At 41.2% G+C, this 27,572-nt stretch overlaps 3 protein-coding genes across 3 annotated transcripts; 2 read left to right on the top strand and 1 right to left on the bottom strand.

Moving 5' to 3' along the window:
* The first annotated feature begins 460 nt into the window (after positions 1-460).
* On the top strand, positions 461-20,750 carry LOC105391072 (SR-related and CTD-associated factor 4). Its single transcript, XM_048629628.1, has 24 exons — positions 461-621; positions 698-988; positions 1,299-1,434; positions 1,813-1,907; positions 4,604-4,749; positions 5,093-5,174; positions 5,558-5,626; positions 5,827-5,942; positions 6,363-6,470; positions 6,857-6,987; positions 7,725-7,933; positions 8,723-8,914; positions 9,394-9,466; positions 9,979-10,081; positions 10,690-10,757; positions 11,306-11,398; positions 11,947-12,047; positions 12,519-12,623; positions 13,159-13,418; positions 15,379-15,498; positions 15,913-16,166; positions 16,681-16,773; positions 17,899-17,934; positions 18,047-20,750. Exons 1-24 carry the CDS (start codon positions 586-588, stop codon positions 19,402-19,404), a joined length of 4,275 nt encoding a protein of 1,424 aa, XP_048485585.1. The 5' UTR covers positions 461-585; the 3' UTR covers positions 19,405-20,750.
* On the bottom strand, positions 14,669-27,572 carry LOC125490371. The gene is made up of 2 exons (XM_048629373.1): positions 25,882-27,572; positions 14,669-14,693 (listed from the first exon to the last, which is right to left on the bottom strand). The coding sequence occupies exon 1, from the start codon at positions 27,354-27,356 to the stop codon at positions 26,226-26,228; it is 1,131 nt and encodes a 376-aa protein (XP_048485330.1). The 5' UTR covers positions 27,357-27,572; the 3' UTR covers positions 14,669-14,693; positions 25,882-26,225.
* On the top strand, positions 22,726-25,415 carry LOC105380248 (tubulin-folding cofactor B). The gene is made up of 5 exons (XM_048629374.1): positions 22,726-22,906; positions 23,182-23,381; positions 23,651-23,794; positions 24,463-24,621; positions 25,269-25,415. Exons 1-5 carry the CDS (start codon positions 22,784-22,786, stop codon positions 25,387-25,389), a joined length of 747 nt encoding a protein of 248 aa, XP_048485331.1. The 5' UTR covers positions 22,726-22,783; the 3' UTR covers positions 25,390-25,415.

The raw sequence follows: 27,572 nt of genomic DNA, 5'->3' as shown, positions 1-27,572 counted from the left end.
GATCATCCCTGGGACGCTTTCGCGTCTCCTGGGACGGTTCCGTGAACATCGGGGGGGATAGCGGGGGTTGATCGGGTGTAAGCATTTCGCCATCAGGGGGATCCGGCGGGAGCCGGATCGGAGGATCCGAATGATGCTCCATTATTTAGAATGGAACCGACACTTTTAAAGAGAAGGGATTTATGGACGAACACAACACTAAACACTTACCAGCACCACAATTACGACAAAAAACAAGAGTTAACTGGTTAAATTGACCCAGAAAGGGGTCCAAGAAACGCGAAAATTGAGGAACACGTGAGCACCAACCAACGCGAACCCCGGAAAAAAACCACCTCCTTAAAGTAGTAGTCCACTGTCTCTGTGTATATCATGTCAACATGCCAGTCATCAAAACTCGTGCTATACATTCACAGATTAACATGAAAGATAAATGCTAAAATTTCGTCTATTCTGTCGTCAAACGCCATTTTGTAAATTTTAGCATGTAGAGTACCCGTGAAAATCGTTTTTTTTTACGAAAAATAATGATTTAAACAGTGATACTCGTATATCTTTTTAGTGTAAAAGACAAAATCCATCAAGATGGATATGTCGGAAGTAAAAGCGTTCAACGCGGAGGTAAAATCGAAGTAATTTCTGATATTTTATACTGTATGAGCCACGGCATCGTTCTAAATTCATCATTTTCTTTCAGTTATCCGGGTTGTACGACAACAAGCCGCCTATATCAAAGGCGAAGATGAGTGCTATCACCAGAGGTGCTATCAAGGCCATAAAGTTCTATAAACATGTAGTACACAGTGTCGAAAAGTTCATACAAAAATGCAAGCCTGAGTACAAAGTTCCTGGGCTATACGTGATAGATTCCATAGTACGACAGTCAAGGCACCAGTTTGGGCAAGATAAAGATGTTTTCGCACCGCGCTTTGCCAAAAATATGCAACAAACCTTTGCAAACCTCTTTAGATGTCCGCCTGAAGATAAGGTTAGTTTTTAGGTTACATGTACAAGCTAGTAGAGGTTGTTGAGATTACGATTGTCCTACTTATTATGTTACCAAAGATCAAAGTGCTATCAGCCTATTATGCTGCCCACTGCTGGCCCTATGCCTCCAAGGCACAGTAAATGAAATATCATCTACAATCTAAATCCTCCAACTGTAATTCATATACAACACTTCCTATAATCATAGTTTACATTACAAATAATATTAGTAAATGATCTTACCAAAAAAAAAAATTAATTTGCTCTGCTATCATATTAAAATACTAAAAATTCATTCTGTAAAATTCCAGCGCAACATAATCCGAGTGCTGAACCTCTGGCAGAAGAATAATGTGTTTGGTCCGGACGTGATCCAGCCGCTCATGGACATGGCCGACCCCAACCACCCACTGCACCAGGAGATACAGCAGCAGCAGAATGCTAATGGTGAACACTTATTTCATAGATTAATTACTAAAATGACAAAAATGATGATGAAGTGCTCTTGGGACAGATCTGTCACTAGGCAGACAAGGTGGGTTGGGACAGATCTGGGACTAGGCATACCAAGGCTTAACACCTACAGGAGACATTTCATGATGAACATTGCCCTTAGTTTTTTTTACCCTGTAATCTTTTTGTGTTATGGATTAGGATGAACAAATTTCCATAACTAAAGCATGACATGTGTGTTGTAACAGAATCAGGAAAAACTTTCATGATCAGTTTCTAACATTTGAGTTGAATTGAACTGCACAAATTATCTTGGTTAGATTTGGATTTTGAATTAATTTATAAAGACTGACTTATTTCGTACCATTTCAGGGAGTTCCATGAACATCAGCAACTCTTCGGACAACCGGCCGTCACCTGGGCCCGCGCAGCACACCCCGCAGGGACCCAGCCCTGTTGGCGCACAGGTGAATATTGCTCGCTATGTTTTAATAAGAAGTACAGTTTTGCAATTTAAACAACAAGGAATGTCTCGCTGACAGGTACTAACGCGAATCTGAGTGACTAATCTTTTCACCACAGTGACCCTAGTCCATAGAACAACGCGGACTCGGGTGTACCCTCGGGAAGCGTCATAGCGATCTTTCTTCATACAAAAAAGTCTGCCAATTTTTGCGGGGGGAAATTTTACCGTTTACCATGATTATGTCTCATGGGACATATCATTATGAGTTTTAATTCCCAGCAATAAGGGTTACGTGAAGTGACATTTAATAATGAACACAGTGTCTTCATTTTTCTTGCCAATGGATGTAACAATTATCGATAAGTGTTATCGATGAATTCGAGAACATGGGTTAGAAATACTAATTTCAAATTAATTAGGTATAGTTAAATTTAATTAGGAATGATTAATAAACGAAGTCACCCGCTTTTCGCTGTATATTTATACTCACGTGATAGGTCGCGAGCAGTGGCGGCTGGTGCCTCAGATACCCGGTGGTGCACTTTATGGGTTTAGTAATTTTTTGGAGAAAAATAGATTAACTATTACAATTTTATTAGAAGTAAAAAAATTATAAGTACCTAGGTATATTTTTACCTTATTTATTGACGCGAAATAGCTTCTCCGCCGAAACGAAAACAACACACGGAAAGCAAAATAAAGCATTTAGTCTCTCACATCCACATTTGAAAATTCAGGTAGGTACTTATAAGTTTCATTTTTTGTTTTGCACTAAAGGCCGAGGCGGCCCAGCAGATTTAATGTCCAGTCTATTTTGCAATGTCCTATTGCTTTTTATGAAGTCAATATTGTATTTTGCACTCATTTTCACTCACACACACACATACACACTCACGAAATCTTTACTACTTTCTTAGTTAATAAGTAATTAGCAAATTAATTACGTATTCGCGCGCGAAAGGTGAAACTGACAATGACGGCAAGTGCATCGTTCGTAGGTCACGCCACCGGTCAAGGCCGCCGCCCGCGCCTCCCGTGGCGTCATTCGTATTATTTCGGCAATTTCCGGTCGCGTGCGGCGCACGAATTTATCCTAGAACTGCATACAGTTTGTACTGAGCATCTTCCGTCTCACGCGCCGGGCGATTTCCATCCTGTTTCATACTAATATATATAGGAGCTCGCCCCGTGCGACAATCCGAGCGCACGAGGCCGTTTTTGTTCAAGCAAAAATAAGATCTAATTTTTTCGCAGTAGAAATCAAAATAGGCCAGCTCAATTTAATTTAACTCCTAACGATAATATATGTAATTTCTGTTTAGGGTAGGTATTACGGTTGTTATATTGGTATTTTTTGTTAAGTTTTTTTTACACGTACCTAGTATGGTAGAAGAAGGAAGGTACCTACATATTTAGAAGGTTTTTAAATAGTAGTGCGTTGCACGGGCGCACTTGAGGTGCAGCCGCCACTGGTCGCGAGCCGTATCGCCGTTTTTGAATGAGTACAATGCACTGAAGTTGTCGAGTAAGTGGGCAACCCGACGGTCAGATGCTTTCAAGCCGCCCCTTCGGGCGGCCTCTGACTAGGCTTAACGACTGCTGCCGAAGCAGCAACCGGGACCCACGGCTTAACGTCCCGTCCGAAGCACGGAAGCGTCCAGAAAAGAACCATTTGAAATCGGTAACTCATGCTGTACCTACCAATGGCTGACCGTGTTAGTTGTTGCTTAACCTCAGTGATCAGTTACGATTACTGAAGCCAATTCGACTACGGACGCTTTCCAACTATGACCTTTTTTGACGATTAATACATAATACATATCTACATACCGCGGTACATCACTATTGCATTTTTTTCACATTGGTTGCTAGGAAACAGCTAATAACAATAAACCATGACCAAATCTGTGATCAAATCCGGAATCCGGATATTCTATGAATTGAAGCTGTCATTTTAGTATGTAAACAAATCATTTTCTATGAAACGAACGCTTTGCCAACTAGATTGAGTCTAGTGAAAATTGAGACTGCAAGTAGTTTTTATAAATCGGTGGGCCTTTTTGGCCTACCACCCCGCCAGAGGGGAACGTCTGCCTATTTCGTCTCCAGACCATTCATACTCAATGCCCTAGTCTAGCTATTGTGTGGTGGGTGGCATAGTGGAAGATAAAAAAAAATAGAATGTTTGTAAATATTAATATTTTATCATTGTTATTATCAGTACCTATCACATAAATAAATCCACATATTTGTTATAGCTCTTCATGTTTTATGACCCTTATTATCAAAAAGATAAAACTTGTGTTTGATACAAACATGACCATTAAAATTCTAGTTTTGTTTTACACAGCTAATAAAATTCTTTCAGATCATACATAATTACAATTCTCATATGCCAAATCGGTCTATGTTTCAATGGAGAGATACATATAACATTTACAGATAAAATACAAGAATGACAGACTTTATAGCATAATACACGTCAGATGGCAAGAGCCTATCCACTAATTAAGTATTGTTTCTTTATCTTATGTTAAAAGCCTTCATTCAGTATCACTCAATAACTCGTCTACCCCTTCAACATAACCCCTTATACCTAATGCTCTTTAGAACACGACTTGACATCTCTTTGATTCATGTGTCTGTAAAAATAAAGAATATTCTATGTATCTTATTAACAACCCCCTGTACATTCAGTTCCAGGACGACTCCAACCCTCCTCCATCCGGGGTGAAGTTTAACCGCAAGTTGCTGAATGACTTCGAGTACGATAGTGAAGACGAGGCTGAACCACCGCCGCAGCCGCCGCCGCAGCACACCAACCCCGCTGATGCACTGGGCAGGTGAGATTCGGGACATTACTATGAGAGCCTTAGTTTAATGATATACGAACTAGATGGTGTATCACTTACAAAAACAAACCAAAAAACTACGCATTTTGAACTACAAGTCGTATAACTATTGAATGACTTAGCCGTTTTTCATAAAATATGGATTTCATTTAGAACACACATACCTATGACCAACAAAGTAAAAATCAATATGACAATAAATCGGTTCAGTGGTTTGGGAGTCCCAAACCACTGAACCAATTTATTGTCCCAAATTGGGACCTACACTACCACAGATACATATACAAATATGTGTTAAACTTATGCGTTATATAAAACATTGTGTTTGTTCCAGCATCCTGACGAATCCTGAGATAATGCGGCAACTGCAGAGCCTGCAGGCGCAGATGCAGATGATGACCGGAGTGCCCATGCAAGTGAGTAAAATATTCACGAAAAATCAATAGGAGTAGATATTTAAACCTATGTGAATGTGAGTTATTGAATTTAAATAAATAATTAGTATTATACACACTCGGGACAGTCTGGTTGCCCACTTACCAGACAACTCTCTCAGCACAAACTTGCTTGTGTTGGGGTCCACCAACCCGCACTAGGCAACGTGTTCCTTCCTTCATCCTTCATTGTAAGAAGGAGACCCGTACCCCAGCAGAGGGAACGGAATAGAGCATATGATATAAGTGCGAATGTGTATATCAACTGTACCAGTATCAATCCATTCACCATGATGATAAAAGCTAGTCCAACCATCCATATAACAAGAACATTATGCACGGTATTAATTGTTTTCCTCTTTCAGAATGTGATGCCAATGCAAATGGATATACAAATGCAAATGCAACACCAAAATGTCGGGCTTCCCTTTTTGGTAAGATGTTTTAAATTTATTTATTTATTTGCAAAACAAATATCAGAAATACGGATGTTCATTATTTGTTTCAAAAAACAAAATATTTATTGCATACAGTGTCATGCTGGTATTATATTCTTACCTCATAGTCTTAGTACAAGGCGCTTGCAACTAATTAACCTTATACAGGAAATTTAAAATGATATTTTCTTTTGCAGAGTCAGCCCGAGATGCCAAAACAGCAAGAATCCAAAGACGACAAGGCCGAGTCTGACATAGAGTTCGTTGAAACTGGACCGCAGGTTATAGAAATTCCCGATGCCAATGATTCTAGGTAAGCCGTCTATGCTATATTAGCTCAGAAATCCGCAGACGGAATAAGTAGAATTCTATGACGCATAGAGTACAGAGCTGCAGATATCTGACCTCTTCAAGCCATTTTATCTATGTTTACTGACTGAGAAGCATAACCTACCATTCTTACACGATTTTTGGCATTCAGACAGACAAATATGATTTCGGTTCTACGTGTCTCTGATTTGGATTTGTCCAAAAATAATTGTAATAGCCTCTCATAGTATCATTTATTATTAGCTATAAGTGGATGCAGAAATTTTCCTTCTATTTATCTGCAAGGTTATATAATACAGTCCTCTTTCTCTGCTAAAATCTTTACCTAAATTATGAACATAGTCGACTTTTGAATATCTTTCTATTTAGTAAACCCTAACTAACAGTATCCTCCCCCCCACAGCAGGTCGCCGTCGCCGTCCCGCCGCCGCCGCTCGCGGTCGCCGCGGCGGCGCCGGCGCGGGGAGCGGTCAAGGTCAAGGTCGCCCAGGCGGAGACGGGACAGAGAGAGGTTAGTAACATCGACAGTATACTCTATTTCATATTAGGATAGTCGAATTAGGTATTACATGATGATAACTAATAGAGACATTACGTGCATTACACCGTGTATACGATGTATTTGTCAGACAGTTTGACCTTTTGTCTTTTGTTATATGAAGTACACCGTCGACACGACAAGAAGAAGTACAGCACAACCTGTAGGAATTTCTGGATAAATAATATTGTTTTCACGTAAAAAGTAAAGTATAAAATAAAGTAGGATTAACACATACTTTTTATCCCAGAACTCCCATGGGAAAACGTTTTTAGTCGATGCAGAGCTCAACTAACTAATTTGTTAACCTCTGGCTAAATAATACAACCATTAATTTGATTGTTTATCCTTTCCCACAGAGACCGCGACCGTGAAAAGGAGAAAGAGAAGGACAGCGCTAAGACCAGCAAGGAGCGCGAGGCGGAGCGAGAGAGACAGAGAGAGCGGGAGAAGAAGGGCCTCCCGCCGATCAAGAAGGAAAACCTTAGTGGTGAGACTAGATATAATAATAATAATCATTCATTTCAAGCAGTAACCCATTTTATAAACACAAACATTTAAAATAATAAGAAAAACAAAAAAACTAAATTTAACTCTAGCAATATTAACAGGGGATTTAATAGTGTGTTTCGCCTCCCTGTAGCGACGGAAAACGATTCCTGCAGGCCAGAAGTCTGATATAAATTAACGACGGGATAGTGCACTCGGTTATGACTCGGCCTGCTGTGCCAATGCTATCGGTTCAATCCCTGGGTATTTTGTGATACCTGCCTGGCAAGCGTAGAGATAACCTAAAGGGCAGAAAGCATAACTAGACTATGCTGGGTGTGGCCGGTGAATTGTATCAAAACCGTGCGACAACATTTGTGAGCGCTATGCCGCTGGCGGCTATTCGTATATTGTGTGTTCTGAGCCTGAGCCATAATTATCAAAATCGGCTTAGGGCTAATTTTTCAATAGACAGATTAAAGTTATCTGAGAAATAATGTTGATGCTGTCGCATCTGAATGTTTGTATTAGACAGTGACAGCAACAATTTTATTCTTCAGATAACATTTATGTGACCATTGAAAAATTAGCCCTTAGGCGTTCCATAGTAATGTTTTTAACATTCGCTAGGTTATAAAACATAGTAACGCTTGTGCATATTTATAGCGAGAGTTTTTCATTCCCCAAAATGTATTCTTCGATTACGATATGATGTTTAACCCTAATTTCTCCTTCCAGTATGCAGCACAACCCTCTGGGTGGGCCACCTATCTAAACTCGCCACACAAGAGGAGCTATCGGACATGTTCGGCGCGCACGGCGGCGTGGTCTCCATCGACGTGGTGGCGCCGCGCGGCTGTGCCTTCGTCGTCATGGAGAGGAGGAGAGACGCTTATAAAGCCAGGCACAAGCTGGACAAGCATAAGCTGCACTCTAAGGAGATTACGGTTAGTTGTTGTTGACCCCCGCACCTGAATGCTTTGCATTGCTAGGGCACTTATTGTTCAAGCTCATCACTGATGACTACTGGCGTTAAACTCAAGAGACCCAAGCAAAGCGAAGCTAGGCAATACAAACCAAACGGCCATTCCATAAACCCTAAAGAGTCGCGCAAAGCGAGGCCATTAAAACCAACCTAATATTTCAACATTAGAACGCCTGGAGAACAACTATAAAGGCCCTATGCTGCTCGTGAGTTATCGGAATAATCATCAATATTCCAATATGGTAATGATCCAGGACACAGCCACACCCTACTTTGTAACAATCATTTAGGTATCTTCATCATCATCATCATCACTATCTATCACCATCACATCTCCACTGGCATGGGTCTCCTTCCAAGGAATGGTATTAGGCCTAGTCCACCACGCTGGCCTTGTGCGGGTTGGTGGACCCCAACACAAGCAAGCTTGTTTTGAGAGAGTTGTCACGTAAATGGGTAACACGATTGTCAGATCTTTTCAAGCTGCCCGAAGGCCTCTGACTAGGCTAAACGATTTCGGTATCTTATCCCAATTTATTCTCTTACCCTCAATTTCCCCGCAGGTGGCATCAAGCTGCCCGGAGGCTCTCTCTGACTAGGCCAAACTATTTCGGTATCTTATCCCAATTTATTCTCTTACCCTCAATTTCCCCGCAGGTGGCATCAAGCTGCCCGAAGGCTCTCTCTGACTAGGCTTAACGATTTCGGTATCTTATCCCAATTTACTCTCTAACCCTCAATTTCTCTACAGGTGGCATGGGCGCCCGGCAAGGGCGTGAAAGGGCGCGAGTGGAAGGACTACTGGGAAGTGGAACACGGAGTCAGCTACCTACCGTGGGCGCGGCTGCAGCAGCTGTGGCGGCTCGGCGCGCTCAGCATGGACGCGTTGGAAGATGGGGGTTCCGTGGATGAGGAGACGTTGCCGCCGTGGCTGCCTCCACGGGTCAGTAGCAATAATAATAGTAACTATGAGGAATCGTCACTAAAATACTTAAGAAGAACCTGGAAACCATATTATGGATCACAAAATCAATCATTTAAACTTTTAAAAGCCAATATCATTTAAATTTAAAAAAAATATATTTATTTTGGTTAGTCGGAGTAATAGTATCTCATACACGGTCATCGAACCCGGAACTCTCGCTAATAGAGCCGTCAGGGTCACCAAGCACTATACCATTCGGTCGTCAAAGAGTAGCTACTGTCAGCCGCTGACACGAGCAGCTGTGGCAGTATGAACTGTCAGTATTCACGATATTTACCAATACCGCAAAAGCATAGAGTGAGAATGAAATAAAAAATATTGTGATGCCGAGATGATGAGAGAGGTGTAAAATGTCTCGTTTTTCTCCTCATTAACCAACATCCCCGGTATATTTACATAATATAAACAAAAGTTATAAATGTATAATGTTGTTTCAGATCCTCCCCAAGGTGATGGATGGCCAGATGGGCCTGCTCGGGGCCATGCCGCCCGCCCTGCCCGGCGCCGCAGGTTAGAACATTAATGTAGACAGAATAATTGACTATTTCTATAACTGTTCCACTTTTCCCAGCCATTGCAAACAACACTTATCTCACAAAAGAGACGCTGGTTTCAATCCAGTGACAGCTATAATAGTTTTTAGATATAATTATTACTTATAACATAATTATACACTTTTATGGACATTGCTTGTGCAGGGGTCCACCAACCCGCACTTGGCCAGCGTGGTGGACTAGGCCTAAACCCTTCCTTCATTGGAAGGAGACCCGTGCCCCAGCAGTGGGGACGTAATGGGTCGTGATGATGGACACTGCAACAAACTACCTATCTATTCAATAAACCACCTATTAATTCAACGTTGAATCTAACAGACACCTACATTTTTTTCATTCATTCAAACAATTATTAATTCTTACATTCAACGTCGAATCTCACACAATTCATCCATTCATTCAACCAGCTATTCATTCATTCCTTGAACGTGGAATCTCACACAATTCTAACAGGCATGTTCCCCGCAGGAGCTCTGCCACCGGGCCTCAGCGCGGCCAACATCCCGCTGCCGGGCGGGGTGCCGCCGCAGACCAGCATGGCTGCTGTACCGCCCATGACTATGCCGCCGGGGTATGTAGCCGCCATCTGTATACCTGACACGGGACGCAAGACTTGCATGACAACAAGCTCATTCTCGAGGCCGCGCGATGCGACCAAAACTTATGTCGAATATAATTATAAATTCTACTGTCGCTTTCAACCATTGATGTTGTACGAGTATTCTAATATCTGTGGGGTGTAAGTGTAAGAACATGCACCTGGCTATCTCAAATAGACCTTCGTGCATATCCCCAAGGTTTAAGGCAAACTGCCTATGGCTTGGATCGAATCGATTCGATCGAAGCTTGGATCATTTTCCACCACGATTGTATCCACTGTGGGTTGCAAGGTTCAGACATCTAGATTTGCAGGTTTCCTCACGATGTTTTCCTCCACCGTAAAAGCACATGATATAAATATTGTAGTTAAATCCTTTTTTGAAAATAACCATGTATAGGTACTAATTATATTTATTTATTTATAGGTAATGTTTACCTATCGAATGAGAGCTGAAATCTTATCCGCCACTACTACTCTTTTGTTTTTCATTGCTCATTCGTAATAATATAATCGAGATGATTCCTAAATCATTATCACTTATACAAAGGATAGTTTGTAAATATGTAATGTTGTTACAGCATGCCGCCCGGCCTCGCCCCGGGCATGCCGCCCGGCATCCGCCCGCCGAGCATTCCCGGACGAGTCGGTAAGAACACCACTTTATCTTTAATTCTTACTACAGTCGTCGAAATATAATAGGCTCGTTTGGACAGCCAATGAGTAACCTTTGGTGCTTTAAAAGTTCTTTTTTCTTTCGGCTGTTAAATAATAAGCCATATTATGTGACTTTTTATGTATTTCCTCAAGTAAATCAAGAGTAAATATAAAATTTATGTAGCTGAAGACTCTAGAGGGTAGAGACTCTCCAAAGACTTCAGGCGACCTTACGAGACGTTCCAGAAGGCCTAGCACGGGGCAAGACGCGCACGTCAAGACGTGACAAAAGTTTTCCGACGCACTTCTTAAAGCCGCGCGTTAGATGCGATTGAGCGCAAAACTTTGTCGTGTTTACGTGCGCATCTTACGCCCCGTGCTAGGGCTTCAAACCTTGCTAATCATACGCAACGTCGCGCAACCTCCATGAAATAATATATGTATTTATATGTATGTATGTAATTTGTATGTTTAATTTGTATAACGCATTAGTCACTGTCATGTTACATAAATAAATACTAAATTGTTTCTCTCTGTCAGGTCTACAAGCCACTAGCGCAGGCTTGCCGCCCACAGGTCCCCTACTGGGCTTCCCGCCCGGTATGCCGCCCACCAGCATGCCGCCCACACCCGGTCAGTATTATACAATGTGTTGTTTTTCGAACCCGACAAACTTTAAGGGTATATTCTACGAGTGATTTCATCGAGAAAACACCCCCATATGTGGGGTCAAATCTCAATATTCTAGAAATGGCGGCTATTTTAAAGTTATAGATCCTTCGTTTTCATAAAAATATATATCTCGAGATTCATACGCTTTAGGGGCATGAAATAAAATGCTTTTGTCCGCAAAAAGTCATCTCTATCGAATAAAAATATGCAAAACTCCAAGTTATAAGCACCTAATCTAGTTTTTTTGACAAAACATGCTTGTCAAAATAAAAAGTATCGGAGAGCTATCATGCAACGGGATTAATTCTAAACTGCGGACCTCAACGAATCTAAGGCTCCTCATGTACTATTCCCATTCCACGGGGAAAGAAATCTGATACAAACAAAAACTACCCTTATTCAAATGTTATAAGGGTTCTGTCAGATGTCTTGTGGAATGGGATATAGAACTAGACTATTCACTAAAACATACCACCATCACTAACAGTCCACTCACACACCTCCCGCAGGTATGGGCGGCATGCCCGGCTTCCTGGGCGGGCTGATGGGGCTGGGCGGCATGATGCCGTTCGGCATGGCGCATCACACGCCGCCGCCGGCGTTGCCGCAAGTGAGTATATTCAATATTACTATTGAACATCACTTAAATTAAAATAATAAAATATAGTTCAGACTAAGATAAATGTACAATAGGCAGCCTAATTGCTAATAGCGTATTCGTACAGACAATCTTCAAATTATGGCAATAAATGCGATGACGTCTTATTGATGAAATTTAAAGGCTGTTGTTATGATTGTGCCCTTAATCATTTTCAGACACTATAATGGCATTTTACGAATCTATATATACCTATATTTCTAACCAACCGAAGAGTATAGCGTATAGCTATAACATATTTTTTACTTATTTTATATCAATTTGAAGTTGTAGGTATATCTATAAAATCCCGAATCCGAATTGAATCCAAACCTATTGATTTGGTACCAAATGACTACCAATATTCATATAACCAAACGCATTTACACCCATACCCACAACCCCACTCACAACACCACACTAACCCCTCCCCCGTACCCACAGCAGCAGAGCGAAACAACCCACACGGACGACGCAATGGACCTGGACACCGAGGACCAGGGCGACACGCCCGAGAAGGGCGACGGGGGGATCTCGCTGCCGGAACAGGTGAGTTTATAAGTGTTTATTAGTATTAGTACAGGTTTTTAACGGGAGCTTTGCTTTTCCTCTTAGGGTTTTTAATAGCGTGCAGATTTCATCGCACCCCATTTTCCTGCGTCCCGCGTGCGTATTCCACGCATTACTATAAATAGTTGTATGAAAATAACACTTGCGGGTGTCACACGTGCGGGGCAATCAGGCGTACGTGATGAAATCCACACGCTATTAAAACACCCTTTTAATGTTTTTCCGTGAGAATTCCTGGATTTGAAGTGGCCAATGTGTGTCCGTGGTGTCAGCTTACTCTATGATAATTTAATTAAAATGGATTCACCTGTTTTTTCCGTGAAAGAGTAAGGACGCGACCGGACTGCTATACCGATGTTCCTGGGTTGGATTCCCGGCGTTTTTATTATATGTATTTATCTATGTACCTGTGTATATCCGGTACCAATATTAGAGCTTATTATTAATCTGGATTAGTTTTGTCATTCTCCAACGAAAAAATAACACCAAACTAACCCAATCCTTTGTCCCACAGCTCCAAGCGCTGCTCTCGAAGCCGCCACCCATCTTCAACAGCTCCGAACCGCCGCCGCCATTCAACGCGTCCGAACCACCGCCATCATTCAACAACATGTCCATACCGCCCCCAGAAACAGACAAGGATGATGATAAGAAGGGGGAGAGGGACAGGGATAGGGACCGCAGGGATAGACGGGATAGGGGCGATAGGGATAGAAGGGATAGAGGAGATAGGGATAGAAGGGATCGGGAGAGAGATCGCGGTGGGAGGGATCGGTGAGTTATACTTTTTTGTACTTAAAGATTTTGGCCCTTTCTTTCGTACTTATATTTCTAAAAGGAACGTGTTGTTATTGTTTGTCGTGTTCTGCATAATTTAGAGCCGATTTTTCAATGCTCCGATAGACATCTGTCTATCTGAATAAACGCTATCTATCTAGATAGCGTTTATTCGACAGATAGCGAAATATTACATTTTTCAAATGTCAGATAGAACTTATTCGTCCAATATCTCAGTTAACTGGAGAATAAATCTATCTGCTGCTTGGGCCGCCAGATAGGGCTTATTCGATTGATAATTTGACATTTGAGGTTATTGTATGTTCTTTTTTGCGTTTATACCAATTCTAAACTACCGAGCGCAGAGAATAATCGTCATTTTCAATGGATATTTTCGATGATATTGATGATATGGCGATCGAAGAAGAGGCAGTAATGAACGAATATATTAATCCATTTGAAAAGAAAGTCACAGTCGTCAAAACGAGGCCTGATCATTATAGTGTGGGGGATGCAAAAGAATTTCATCGCCGAAAGGCACCAGACTAGAAACATTATGTTGATTTATTTTCAATCATTCATTTTATAAAACAGGAATGTAGCAGAACTTCCTTCATAAAAAAATATTAAGGTACATATAGTTTTTCATTTTACGATAAGTAGGTAACCTATGCTATATATAAGTATCTAAGACATCCCTCCGGCTTGGCGGGATGATCTTCAATGTCCAGTATTGGACTGCTATAGGCTGAGGAGAAAAGAGAGAAACCATCCAGTACTTGATAATAAAACATAGGTGTTATAATTATTTCTTTCAGTTTTTATTTGTTAATTCTAAATTAAGGATATGTTGAATGGTAATATTGGAGCAAATGCCTAACACCTTTTCTTCTACATCGATAAATGGAGGTGCATTTGAGGGCCCACCTCCAGTTTTGTACATGTCCTGCCTTTGCATGGAAGACTTCTTCTTCATTGTTTTTTTGATGCCCTCGTACTTTAACTTAAGGGTTTTCCATGAGCGGACACTTGTGGTTATACCACTGGAGTTAAAAGATAACTCAATTTTCTTCCATGCAGTCCCCTTATCTTTATTTGTGGCAGCATCGGTCTTTTTATTTTCTATGACATGTTTGAATTTATCTACCAAACTCACTACACAGTAACTTCAGCATTATTAAAATTCGCTAAACGCTCTCTTTTTGTGAAACCATTGTGATTCAAAAATAACAAAATTTTAATACCAAAGGCCCGCCCCCTATTACATTGGGACTAACATAACACTCTGGCGAAAAGTGGGTGCAGCAATGCACCTCTGCCTACCCCGCAAGGGAGTACATTAGTACAAGGCGTGAGTGCGTGTGTTTTTTTTTAAATACCAAAATCAAAACAACCAAACCAAACAGTCAGTGAGGCTTGTGGCTTGATTGCTCTTTGCTTGACAGTGATAGTTGACAGTGACAATAAAAAAGTAGCCTGTCCTGCTTTAGCACTAGTGTCTGCATATACTTGTTTCATCTCTCCTGAGTTCAAATAGAAAAAAATCGGTAAGATAGTTATCTATGGAATAAATCACAATTGAAAAATGGTTTAGCAACTACCAGGCCGATAAACAGCCAAATAAAATTATTCGTTAAATAGTTATTTGACCTTTTATCCTGGCATTGAAAAACCGGCCCTTAGGCAAATAAATAAACAACACAAAACATGGCTGATACTGTCTAGCCCTATTCATAGGATTGTCTAATTTCTACTATCACTTTTGTAACATATTGTTTATTTATCTGCGCTCATGACAAAAGTGATGTGAATTCACTAATAAGCCTACGTCGTTCTATGTATGTAGTGGCGCGCTATAACTGCGGGGCGGTCTCGGGCCTTTTGGGGACCAAATTCAGTGTTGTTTTCGCATGTTTAATTAGCTATCTATGCTAATACTTACATTACCCTCCTCTAGTGATCGTGACGACGGCCGGCGCGACAGAGACAGAGAGCGCGGGCGCGACCGGCGAGACAGAGACGGAGCGAGGGGCGAGCGAGACAGGGAGACTCGCTTCTCCAATAGAGACAATAACACGTGAGTACTGGGTCTACTGTGACAAGAAATGAAGATGCAACTGTTATTCAGAATAATCACTTAGTTATTGTAGCCCATTTTGGGGGCACAAAATTAATTTCGGCACTGTAAAAGCTCAAACCTTAAATTTAATGTGTTTCATGAGATCATGTTCTGTAAATGTAAATATAACAATGCTAATGTTGCTGTTGGTAACTGGTAAAATATGGTTGATTAATGTTTACTTAAACTGGTTACAGTAACAGCCGTACATGAATAAATAATAGTAATACTTTAGCACTATGTCAGTATCAGAAATTCAAAGAATATTATTAATCTTTGAATTTCGTTGTTGTTGCCTTTATAAATTATTTTGTGTTGGCATTTGTTTATATTGCAAAGTTAGCACTCTTTACTGAATATATTTCCCAACAGCGACAAACCCCGCGACAAATCGCCCCGCGCCGCTACCGAAGGCGGCGCGCCCGAGAAGACCCTACAAGAGCGCCTATGGGAGATGGCCAACGGCAAGCCGGCCAATCAGCAGCGAGACGACGACAAGCCCGACCAATCACAGCCGAGTTTCGATGCGGTTCAAGATGACGCGGTTGATATGGATGCGAGGCATGATGGCGGCCGGCATAACATGGATATGATGGGCCGACGGCCGCCCAGTCTGTTGGGGGATGGTAAGTGCTGTTGTTATAAGTTTTATGGATTTTTCATGGTGGAAAAAGAGGGATATGGTTTTGACCTGGTCAGGGTACTGCAAATGTGGTAAAATAAGCTGATAGATGTTATATTCGGGGCTCATTCTTAACAATTGTTCTCAAACTCTGTTCAGGTTCTATATTTCAGTCAGGTTCTAAGCACATTAGTTGTGGCCGCAGCGCCAAAATCGCACCAATTCATTTTATTTAAATGGTCTACATCGCACCGTATCGAGGCGCAGCGCGCAGCATTATACCATACCATAGATGATAGTATGTTTATACTTAGTAGGTATTATTTTTGTGGTACTAAAATATAGAATTATACTAAACTTAACTAAACTAAACTTCATACCTAATTTTTGTAAAATACATACGATAATACCATTGAGCTGCTCACATCATTTGCATATACTTTTACTTACACAAAACTTTCGGCCCCATTTATATCGTCGCTTTGTACATAAAACCATAATGTTGCCTTCCCACACAGCGCCGGACATGAGCAAACAAGACGACAGTGGCTGGACGCAGCTGCCGCCGCCGCGCCCCGCGCCGCCGCACATGCCGCCCAACTTCCGAGCCGGTGAGAATATTAACTAACTAACTAGACGGTCGAATGGCGTAGTGGTTAGTGGCCCTGACTGCTATGCCGAAGGTCCCGGGTTCGATTCCCGGCTGGGACAGATATATTGATATTTATATTTAGTATCTATCTATCTATCTATGTATTTGTGTAGATATATCAGCTGTCCGACACCCATAACACAGGTTCTGCCTAGCTTGGGGTCGGATGGCCGTGTGTGAGATGTCCCCACATATTTATTTATTTAAACTATACTTTGTACAGCTGGCAACTCACTTGGCCATTCGTATTTGAAGGGTACTTACATGAGGGGCTCATTGATGTCGATTCTGAAGGCAGAAATTGTAATTTTAGTGCTGTCAAAACCTTAAATTCTTTATTAATAATTAGACTCTATGAGTGTCTCCGTAAAAATGTTTTTTTTTTCTGACAAAATTTAGTTTGACACCTAAAATTCGAATTTGTGCCTTCAAGCCTTCAGACTTCAGAATCGACATCACTAAGCCCCGTCTTTTCCTGTACCCTTTATTTGTGATTGGATGTTTGCTGGCCAAAAATGTAGCAAATTTAGGCAATAATATTGGCGAATACACTGACCATACATGGCAGTTTTGGCAAATACGAATAGCCAAGTGGGGTCGTAGCATGAGCCCTAGGATGTTTGATTGACAGATACTTATGCCTGGTAAATAAAGTTGGTTATCCATTGTTTTTCCTTGGAAACGAACGATAGGCAAATACAATATATTGACAGCTGTCATAGGGCTCATGCTATGCTATAACACACCTATCCCCGCAGCACGAGTCCGTTATCGACGTAGTTATACGTCACTGTATTCGTGATTCACCACAAATACGGCGCTGTGATTGGTGGACGGGTATCGGCGTAGATAACGGACTCGTGCAGCAGGGACAGGATTACTTGAACGATAGCTTTGCGATATTGCCTCTTTTTTGTAAATAATAAAGTGAAGCGATTTTTGCGTTATTCCCTGCTCTTCAAACAATTTTAGCTTCTAACATCCCAGTTCTGTAAGTCTATTTCCGTGCAAGCCGTAGCTGTCCGAGCGAATGTTTATTTATGACTTGTCAAAACACAGTCTAAACGAGGCCTTTAATTTACAGAACTGAGACTGAGGGGACCTAGAGCTCCGGTCAGAGGTATGACTCTTCCCATTTATGTAAAGAAACATTTATACCACACACTAACCTGATTGCCCTTTTCATAGCCTTTTGTCTCCCGTGTTGACAACCTCAATAATACCATTTACAGGACCGTGGATGGGACCGGAAGGGCCCGGCAACTTCGGGCCTCGCTTCAACGGCATGGGCCCCCCGCCGTTCAACCGACCCCCCTTCGAGAGACCCCCCTTCGACGGCCCCCCGCGCTTCAACCGCATGCCCTTCGACGGCCCCAGACCACCGTTCGATGGACCGCCGTTCGATGGACCGTTCGACGGTCCTAGGCCAGGCTTCGACGGACCGCCGTTCGAAGGCGACATGCCGTTCGATGGACCTCCGCGCTTCGACGGTCCTCCAGAGTTCTTCGACAGAAACAACCGCAGGTTCGATGATAGGGAACAACAGTTTGGGGATAGGGGGTGGAACGGGGATAGGGGGAGGGGAGAGTGGGACGACAGGCGCCGCGACCGCCGCAGCGACCGAAGTGAAGACCGCTACAGCCGCGAGCGAGGAGACAGAGGTGATAGGGGTCGCAGGAATTTTGACGACAGGAAGGATAGCCGGGGCAGAGATGGGTCCAGGGAAGCCGACAAACCTCCTAAGGATGACAAGGATAAACCAATGGACATAGCAAAGGAAGCTAAAGAACCAGCCAAGGAAGAGGAGAAGGAGCGAAGGAAGGAGAGGAGGGAAAGAGACAGGAAGTCTAGGTGGGGAGCCCCTGAAGATGTGGTCGTCCAACAGGAACCCCAGCTCACTGAGGACTCTTCCACGCAGGACACTGCGAAGGAGGTGTCTGAAGTGCAATCAGAGAGTATGGATACGGGAATCGAACCGGAGAATGTCATGACGGAAAGCACTATCAATGAGAAAGAAATGGCAGCGATTGACACCGAAATCGAAAAGGAATCGAAGAGTGTTAGCAGCGGTAGTCTAAATGAGAATAAATTCGGCGAAGATTCGCAGGAGAACACGCAATCGTCCGCTCCGTCCGGACCTCCGTCTAACATCAAAGATGACAGTGACAAAACAGATGACCGAGGTGATGACAACACGGTAGACACTTCCACCAGCGAAGGAAACTATGCAGACGCCGAAAAAGAAACGAGCACAGAAACCGGCAATGAGAGAGAGAACTACAGCCGCGAAGACAGCCAAGACAGCTTGATGAGCAGTAAAGTACCGAGCGTCGAGCCTAAAGAAATAGAAACGCCAGTGGATACGCTAATGTCAGTTGTGTCGTCGGAACCGGACAGCACTCGCGACGATATCGAACCAGTAGACACGGGCTACTCCGACTCTAAAGCTGCTGAGAAAGACTCGCCGACAGAGTCATCCATAGACGACAAAGAACAAAGTGTTGAAGGCTACGGATCAGACATCTTCACCGAAGACAAAAGCCAAGATTCCACGGAGGAAGAAACCAGGGAAAGCTTAGACACGGCTTGACGAAATACACAAATCAAATTTGGATATTTCCTACGATAATGATTCGGGTGACGGACCGTTCGCTCCGCCTCAGCCGAGGCCCAGTGTTAGATGTTTATTGAATAAGCAACACCAATATTCCTTAAGTGTAATTTATAGTAAACCGGCGCCTATGCTAGCCTGACGCCGACCGAGTAACACCAAAGATGAATTTTATACAAAGACGAAATATATCAGTGCCTTATTGGTTACGATGTGGTTTTTTGTTCGCCAATGAGGCAAGGGAGCTATATGAAACCTTTGACAGATGATTTGGTATGTCTCTCGGAGGAGCGGCGACTCTTCGGTGCGACGAGAGGAACGCGCCCGGGCGGTCTAGTGAGCGACCCGGGCCAGGTACGGTGGCTACACATATTACATTGTATACATGCAACGCCGACGGGAACAAACGTGCATTAACTATGTTCACATCTTTAAATGTATCCGAAAAAGTGTTTGCCATTTCATTCATTTTGTTTCTTGATTATATTCAAGCACAGTTTGTACTCGACGGTAGTTATTTATCACTTGCAATGCCGCGTCAAAATTGATTGTAAACTTCACTTGTAATTTTGAAAATGTATTTCACTTGTAACAAGGTTAAATTTGGAATAATTTGCTATTGTGCTGAGCTTATTTTGACGCGGCAAATATCGCTAGCAATGTGTGCAATCACCTCGAGCCGACTGTCACCCGAATCAAGGATCGTTGGAAGATATCTGCGGAGCGCGAACAGTATCGCGCATCACTGCAACTGTAGTTAGCTCTTAGGCGGAACTCCATTTAGTTTTATTATTGTAGATGTCGGCACACGACAGATAGGTTTTAATTTACTTGTTTTACTATTTACTCTTACTATGTGGTGGTTAGCTGTAACTTGTAAACTATGCTTAGTTGTTTTCTCTTCATGAATATATCAAATTTATAATATCTCTTCAGTTGACTCTAACCTCAATAAGGTTTTAAATTAACATGAAATTGTAACAAAATTATCTTACTGCATATTTTATCGATCGATATAACACTTATTAGAATTAATCTAGCCAATTGTAGTCATTCATCACATTTAATATGCTTAGGTTATTCTGATAATTAGATGCGGCGAAGCTATGTATATGTTTGAGAAGATTGTTTATATGTATATGTAACATAAAAAGCTACATAGGGATTAAAATTTTCAAGAATATTATTCGTGATTGGTCACGTTACCGATTGCACTATTCATTAGAATTATCGAAACATTACTATGTAGATAAGCTAATACATAAATTGAAATGCATGCTTCAATTATGTAACTTTGTGCTTCAAATAAATCTTTCTAAAATGTCGAGGAATGTTTTTATTTAGAACTGTTTTTCAGCTACAGGTGTTTTAAAGATGGCGGCGGTCTGTGAAGAGGTGGTTTGCACACATTGCTTGCCTGTACCTATGTCTGTGTTATAATTTCAGCAACAGCTAAGTACTTGGAGACCATCTCGAGACCTGCCTTCCTTCAGTCATTACAGCAATATACAGCCACCTCAAGAAAGACCGTGCACCAACACAATATATCTATTTTCAGCAGCCACCTCAATAAGCATTTTACTGTGGGTAACCCACCATATCCCTCAAAAAATACGCTAGTATAGTAATGTATAAAGCTGCGTACACACCGGGCCAACGAACGCCCAACGAACGCCAACGGTTATCCCAACGATGGATATTTATCATACATAATACAGGGCAGATTGCAGCAACGAAGGCCAACGAAACCCGTTCGTTGGCCCGGTGTGTACGCGGCTTAAGACAATGATTTTGATGTATGTATACCTACTAACCTAACTATCAGAATTCTGTATTTATTATGGGTTTTTCATTTATTTAGTACTTCTATAATCGTGATTAGAGCCATCTATCTATTGAATTTGGAAATTCATCCTACTAAGAGCTCTTCTCATAAATACCAAATACTAGATTCGGTATAAACAAAAGATGATTGTAGTAAATGTCGCGACATCTGTCTATTTAATTTAGAAAAAGGAAATTTGAGCGACTCTGATCGGTCGGAAAGACTGAATAAAAGCATAAAGAAGTTAACCCTACTGTCTGCGTTATTTTATGGAATCACATGACTTCGGTATTATACTCTTGTTCAACAGTTAGCTGTACGGCATCGGCAGACTTAATCAACAATTAAATTAATCAAAAGAAATTATTTCAAAGTTTAAAGGCCGTTCTTATTATGTAGGGCTCTTGAACCTAATCATAGATGACGCTACTGTACTAAGAATATTCTTAATTACTGTTAGGCTTCCTCTATACATCTATTTAAGTATTTTTTGTGGAAGTAAGGAAAACCGCCTTCCTATACTTCTAGTTATTTTTAGGTAAAGGAAGGCCTAACATTAATTAACAATTACACATTAAAAAATAGATGGCGTTACCTAAAGCATATGTCTCATTTGAGTAACTGTACCATGACTGTACCTAGAAAGAAAGAAAGAAAAAGGCATTTATTTCGTCCAAGACACAAAACATATAAATAAAACAAATAAAAAAATACACTAGGTTACAAAGTGTCTCAAACAAAATGGTCACCGTCTCAACATAATGTCACAGAAGCCTGTGACGCTGATTTTCATCAGGTGGCCGCGAGTCGTGCTCGGTGCAGTGTAAAAAAATATTATAATACTTAATTTATATTTTAGAATAAACAGGATGGCTTAACACAACTAGGTAAACACACACAGTTAAGTAACATACCAAAAGAATAGTAATGCATAACAACAATATAAAAATAAATAGACATACAGTTTACAAATTATTAAACGACAGTTTTAGACGGGGTACAAGCAAATTCAAAATAATAAATATGACTTGGCATATGTTGCGGAATGTGACGTATTATTTGATAGTACCTAGGTATTTTTTAAGAAGATATTTAAAAGAACTTTTGGTTTTAGCTCGTCTAATTGGTGGAGGTAAATTATTCCAGCATTTAGATGATAAATATCGAAAACTTCCGCGGAATGCCTGAGTTTTATGCTTGGGTACTTTTACCATAAGTGCTTATAGGTAAGGACTACTAAGGACAAGCTTTTACCTACCCGGACTGTTGTTATATTACTTAAGTCCTCAGTTATTGATTGATGCTTAACAACGCCATCTATTGACTAATACGAAAACTCCTTCCTTGTCACCACAGATTACGTACACTAAAGACGACGTTTTTTTTTTGATGTATTCATATTTTCTCTATGGATGTATTTATTTTTTATCTGTGGTATAGTTGTCATTGTCAGAAAACCCGAATTTTCATCAATTTTCAGTTGATTTTTGTAAACAAATTGTTTTAGCTAAAGTAGCTAAAAGCTAAACAATAATGGCAGATATTCAAGTAATAACTCAAGATTTTGTGAACGTTCATATCACAAAGTCTGATAGTGAAGATGCACCGCCTATTGAGAGAAGATTCAAGAAAGAAATCACTGTCTCGGACTTTAAGGTTAATGACTCACACATTTTACTTTGTTCTAATATCTTGTTGCTAAATGTTAGTTTAAACATGGTTTCACACCGTATTCGTGTGGTTAAACTGTAAAATTTTCACACAGTAATCTCAAACACCTTTATTTGCAACAGATAGTAGCAATTTTTACTTTTTACATTTTACTCAATTATTAGAAGCAGGTGACTACACCGCCGCCGCCGGTTTCGTGACAAATTATAAAGTATCCTAAACATAAAAAAAAACTCTGCCAATCATCAATATACTTACAGGAAAAGCTGGAACTGGTGACTGGGGGCTCAGCAGCCAGCATGCAGTTGAAACTGTATGACAAGAAGAACAACTACAAGTGTGATATAGACAACAACAGTGCATTGCTCGGCTCATACCCCATAGATGACGGTATGAGAATCCATGTGGTCGACAAGTTTGCTATGACCAAGGAATTTGGAACCACTGAGAGTGTTGAGAAGTAAGTACTATCTATAATACTTACTATTTAGATTGAATTTGTAATAACTTACCATTCATTTACACATAATGATTTTGTGTAAATGAACAATTAGGTAACTATCTAATTATACTAGCTAACATCCATGCAATGTAGTAAAACTAGCTATTCCTGCAAGCTGCTTCATCATTGAAGGTGATTATTGTGAAAATTTCAGGATAATAAGTACCTCATGTGTTAATCCTGGGTGTGTTGCCTTAACTTTACAACAATATTTTCTCTTACATCAGGTTTGAACTGTCAGAGTCGGAGTATGAGAAGAAGTCGGACACGGTGCGTGCATTCCTGCTGAAGAACAAGCTTGGCAAGTACAACGAGGAGGAGATGAAGCGGATCCGCGAGCAGCAGGAGAAGGAGTTGGAGGAAGAAGCCAAGTGAGTGGGTTTTTTTTATTCCTGAGCAAAATCTGTATATACAGCTGGTCAAAATAAGGCCTTGGTCCATAGCAACATTTTGGCAATATCTCAGATTTGCAATTGATAACCTGATCCAAAACATAATCAAAAGAACTTCTGAGCACTTTTTTATGTGTAATCTTAACAAGTCCATATTCTTTTTTGAATAAAAAGACTGTCGGCAAGATTTGCTATTATCACCTTAGCCACCCCTTACACTGTTCCCAGGCAGCATCACCAGGTTATGGATTCACAGGCCATTGTGCAGCCTTTAGAGCTTGTGTGATTTACAGATCCATTTCTTTCTGTTTTTGAAGCCATCTGTCACACTGGCACCCCACTTAGCACTATGGCTATTTGTATTTGTCTACTGTTTTAGTATTTGGCAAATTCAGCAAACAAACAGTAACAAATATGAATAGCCAAGTGTGGTAGTAAGGGGCAGAGAAACCTGACCCCACTCAGAAGCATTGTTACTATGAGCGGAGGGTTAGGTTTCTCTGCTCCTGACTTTACTAGCATCATATAAAATTTAACCCCTCCCCTGCCCTCAGACTAGCAGCATCAGTACTCCTATAAAGACCCTTTTGGCAACACCTGCTTCATATTAAGCTCTATTCACCCACGCTTATCCCTTCAACCCACAGACTAGCGGCCTCAGTCCTACTCGGGGCGCGGTGCGAGGTGCGAGTGCCGGGGCAGCCGCCGCGCCGCGCAGCCGTGCGCTACAACGGACCGCTGGAGGGCAGCAAGGGCCTGTTCATAGGCGTGCAGTATGATGAGCCGCTAGGGAAGAATGATGGCGAGTGAGTATAGTGTAGAGACTTTTATAGTAAACTAGCTGTCCCCGCGAGCTTCGTTTCGCCTTAAAAAGTTTTCCCGTGAGAACTCCGGGATAAAAAGTAGCCTATGTTCTTTCCCAGGGTCCATACCGTATGTATACCAAATTTCATTCAAATCCGTTCAGTAGTTTTTGCGTGAAAGAGTAACAGACAGACAGACAGACACAGTTACTTTCGCATTTATAATATTAGTAAGGATAAACTAACACACAGCCCATAAATAGCCTCCTCCAAGACTGGAGGGTTCTTGCGAGGGCGCTATTTCTGAACCGAAATTTCAGATTATAAAAAAATTAGAAAAACGACCTCACGTGATTAATGGACCGCCCCCAAGGTGTTGTCGGGGGATCTAGACAGGCTGTTGTAATTGAAAAATACTCAAGAGAAGAATGTGGGGCTCCTTTTGAAATGTCCAGAAGAGGTCGATTTCTAGCTGATGATGACCTTCCGACCGATTTCGGGCATGGCGACTGCCATCGACTCCTAACTTACTGTGACGCCTGTGCACCAGCATCAAAATCTAATTCCGGCGATTTCTAGCTATCCAAATAAAGTCCATCATCCATATTGTCATCTATATTTACACTCAAAAACCCCTTATCCCCTTGCAGAGTAAAAGGCAAGCGCTACTTCACGTGTCCCCCGAAGTACGGGGGCTTCGTGCGGCCCGCCTGCGTCACTGTGGGGGACTTCCCCGAGGAGCCCAGCGGCCTGGAGGACGACGAGATATAGGCTGAGGAAGGTTGAGGATATGCTGTGTATAAGCTGCTGTGTTAGTGCCTGATTCAATAACTCTATCTATCGATAGCTGATACTGTTACTTTCATATGATTTTGACAAAATGCACCTTTTTATGTGTCAAAATGTATGATAGTAACTGTCAGTAAGATAGATAGATTGTTGAAACTGGCAGTTAGTGCAGGTTCCAAATCTGCAGTGCTTGAGGATTTTGTTTGGTAGGTGTGTATGTGTGATGAGCGTAGATAAAAAACAATATGAAAATGGGGTAGGGTGGAATACTTACGTAAGTACCTACAAAAATGCAAGTCAGCAACAGTCCATCCGCCATTTATGTACTGCTTCTTTATCTACGGGCGTTATAAGTAGGTATGTTATGTACTTATTTTATTACACAGTAGCAGTCCCTAGCTAGGGAATAGGAACTATATATCTATTGCATTGCATGGTGTGTAATAACTACTATACAAAATTGATCTATTTGACCTAGGGTTTCGTTTTTCCCGACCTTTTTCTGTTCCCGGGAAACGGGAAATTTTTTCTAGATTTCCCGGGAATTCCCGGGAAACGGGAATTTATTTCAAATGCTTGTTTTTGCTATTTTTGGGTATTAAAGGTCAATTAAAACACTTGCAATTAAATCAAATATACTTTTATTACACATAATAGCTAGAAAAAACAACAGTCAGATAAATTAACAACCAAAATTATAATGATTTGTTTAACATGCAAAATCATTTGTTTTTCTTAATTATAATTTAAACAATAACAAAGGTATTATAATAAACAGTTTCAAATTAATATTACTATGACATAATTAAAATACAAAATTAATTACGCTTGAGGTAATGTTTAAGAAAAACTAGGGCATTTAACGATTTATCGCTTAACCTACTTCTTATTTTGGTGGCGAAATTCCCGGACACGGAAAATGTCCGTTCAGCTTCAGTCGATGTAGACATGATGCTTTGTAGGGCATTGTGCAGCATTTCCAAATTTGGGGTCCGTTTTCCAGATGCTGAATATATGTCGAAATCTTTTTTCAGCATTACAACACCAATTCTGGGTGGTGGGCATCCCTTGAAGGCGTTTTCAATTGCTTCTTGAAGCTGCACAGCGAAACTAGTCTCTCTAGTCCTCTGAGCTATGACCTGTAGAGTTTCTTCCGTGCTGGATTCTGAATCTGTCTGTTGAGGAAACAATCGCCGGAATAGCTTGTCAGCATATTGTATCATAGATTCCTTTGTTACAGAACTCTCTGTGATGTATTCATTGCCCTGAATTATAGGGTTTTGGAGGAAAAGTGTTAGCGTGTAGAGAGCAGGGTCCCTTCTTTCACTTATTCGTCTTATTAAATGGTCTGAAAATTCCACAGCCAGAGGAGTATTCATCTTTGAGAGCCTTCCTATAAGTGCCGTTATAACGGCTTCGCAGACTGTTATATTGGCTTTTTGGCTGCTCAATGCTTCAACTGCCAGTTTTATAGGATTCATAATTTTCACCAAATCTTCTAAAACGGCCAAATTCTCCTCGTGCCATAAGTGTCCGTAATTTATGTCGATCAAAGCCTTTTTAATGCAGTTCTTTACTTCGATGAAGCGGCTTATCATTGTTTCAATGCTATTCCATCTGGTTTTTACGTCTCGGCATAGTGTTTTTTCCGTATTGTGTTCCAATTTCACATATTCTTGAAGTTTGGCGTTTTTCAATGGACTTCTGCGAAATAAATTTACTATGATGCGTGTTTCTTTAAGCACTTTGTTCAGATCTGGTCGGATATCACGGTTTCTATTCTCCGACTGCGCAAAGTCTTCATAAGAATCATATAAGTCTGAGTCGGATTCTTCACTTTCTGTTTCACTTGTCTTTTCACAGTAAAGAACATCTGTGACAGCCAAATGGATTGCATGGTTCATACAAAGCACCATTTCAGCTGGACTCTCACGGCCGAACTTTTTCATCACATTAGGACCATCGCTTGTCACAGCTACGATATCCCTCTCAAAGTTAATACCGAAATCTAATAAAACAGTATCAACAATTCTTCTTATCTCTGGAGCTCCGCATTTTCCCGGTATGTATGTTAGACCGAGATTATAAACTTTTCCACGATCGCCGTGTAAGTTTATGTTGAAATAGCGTCTGTTTCTGATACTGGTTCATTCATCAAGGGTGAT

This window comes from Plutella xylostella, chromosome 23 (genome assembly GCF_932276165.1).
Source record: "Plutella xylostella chromosome 23, ilPluXylo3.1, whole genome shotgun sequence".
NCBI classification, from domain to species: Eukaryota; Metazoa; Arthropoda; class Insecta; order Lepidoptera; family Plutellidae; genus Plutella; species Plutella xylostella.
The sequence above is the reverse complement of the archived record's forward strand: the minus strand, read 5'-3'. Positions and strand labels throughout refer to the sequence as shown.

Coding starts and splice junctions, on each gene's coding strand:
- LOC105391072 (XM_048629628.1), top strand. CDS start 586: ATGGATATGTCGGAAGTAAAAGCGTTCAACGCGGAG. Junction 5,175..5,557: donor TGACCGGAGTGCCCATGCAA/GTGAGTAAAATA, acceptor TTCCTCTTTCAG/AATGTGATGCCAATGCAAAT. Junction 9,467..9,978: donor CGCCCTGCCCGGCGCCGCAG/GTTAGAACATTA, acceptor TGTTCCCCGCAG/GAGCTCTGCCACCGGGCCTC.
- LOC105380248 (XM_048629374.1), top strand. CDS start 22,784: ATGGCAGATATTCAAGTAATAACTCAAGATTTTGTGAACGTTCATATC. Junction 22,907..23,181: donor TCACTGTCTCGGACTTTAAG/GTTAATGACTCA, acceptor ATATACTTACAG/GAAAAGCTGGAACTGGTGAC. Junction 24,622..25,268: donor CTAGGGAAGAATGATGGCGA/GTGAGTATAGTG, acceptor ATCCCCTTGCAG/AGTAAAAGGCAAGCGCTACT.
- LOC125490371 (XM_048629373.1), bottom strand. CDS start 27,356: ATGAAAAAGTTCGGCCGTGAGAGTCCAGCTGAAATGGTGCTTTGTATG.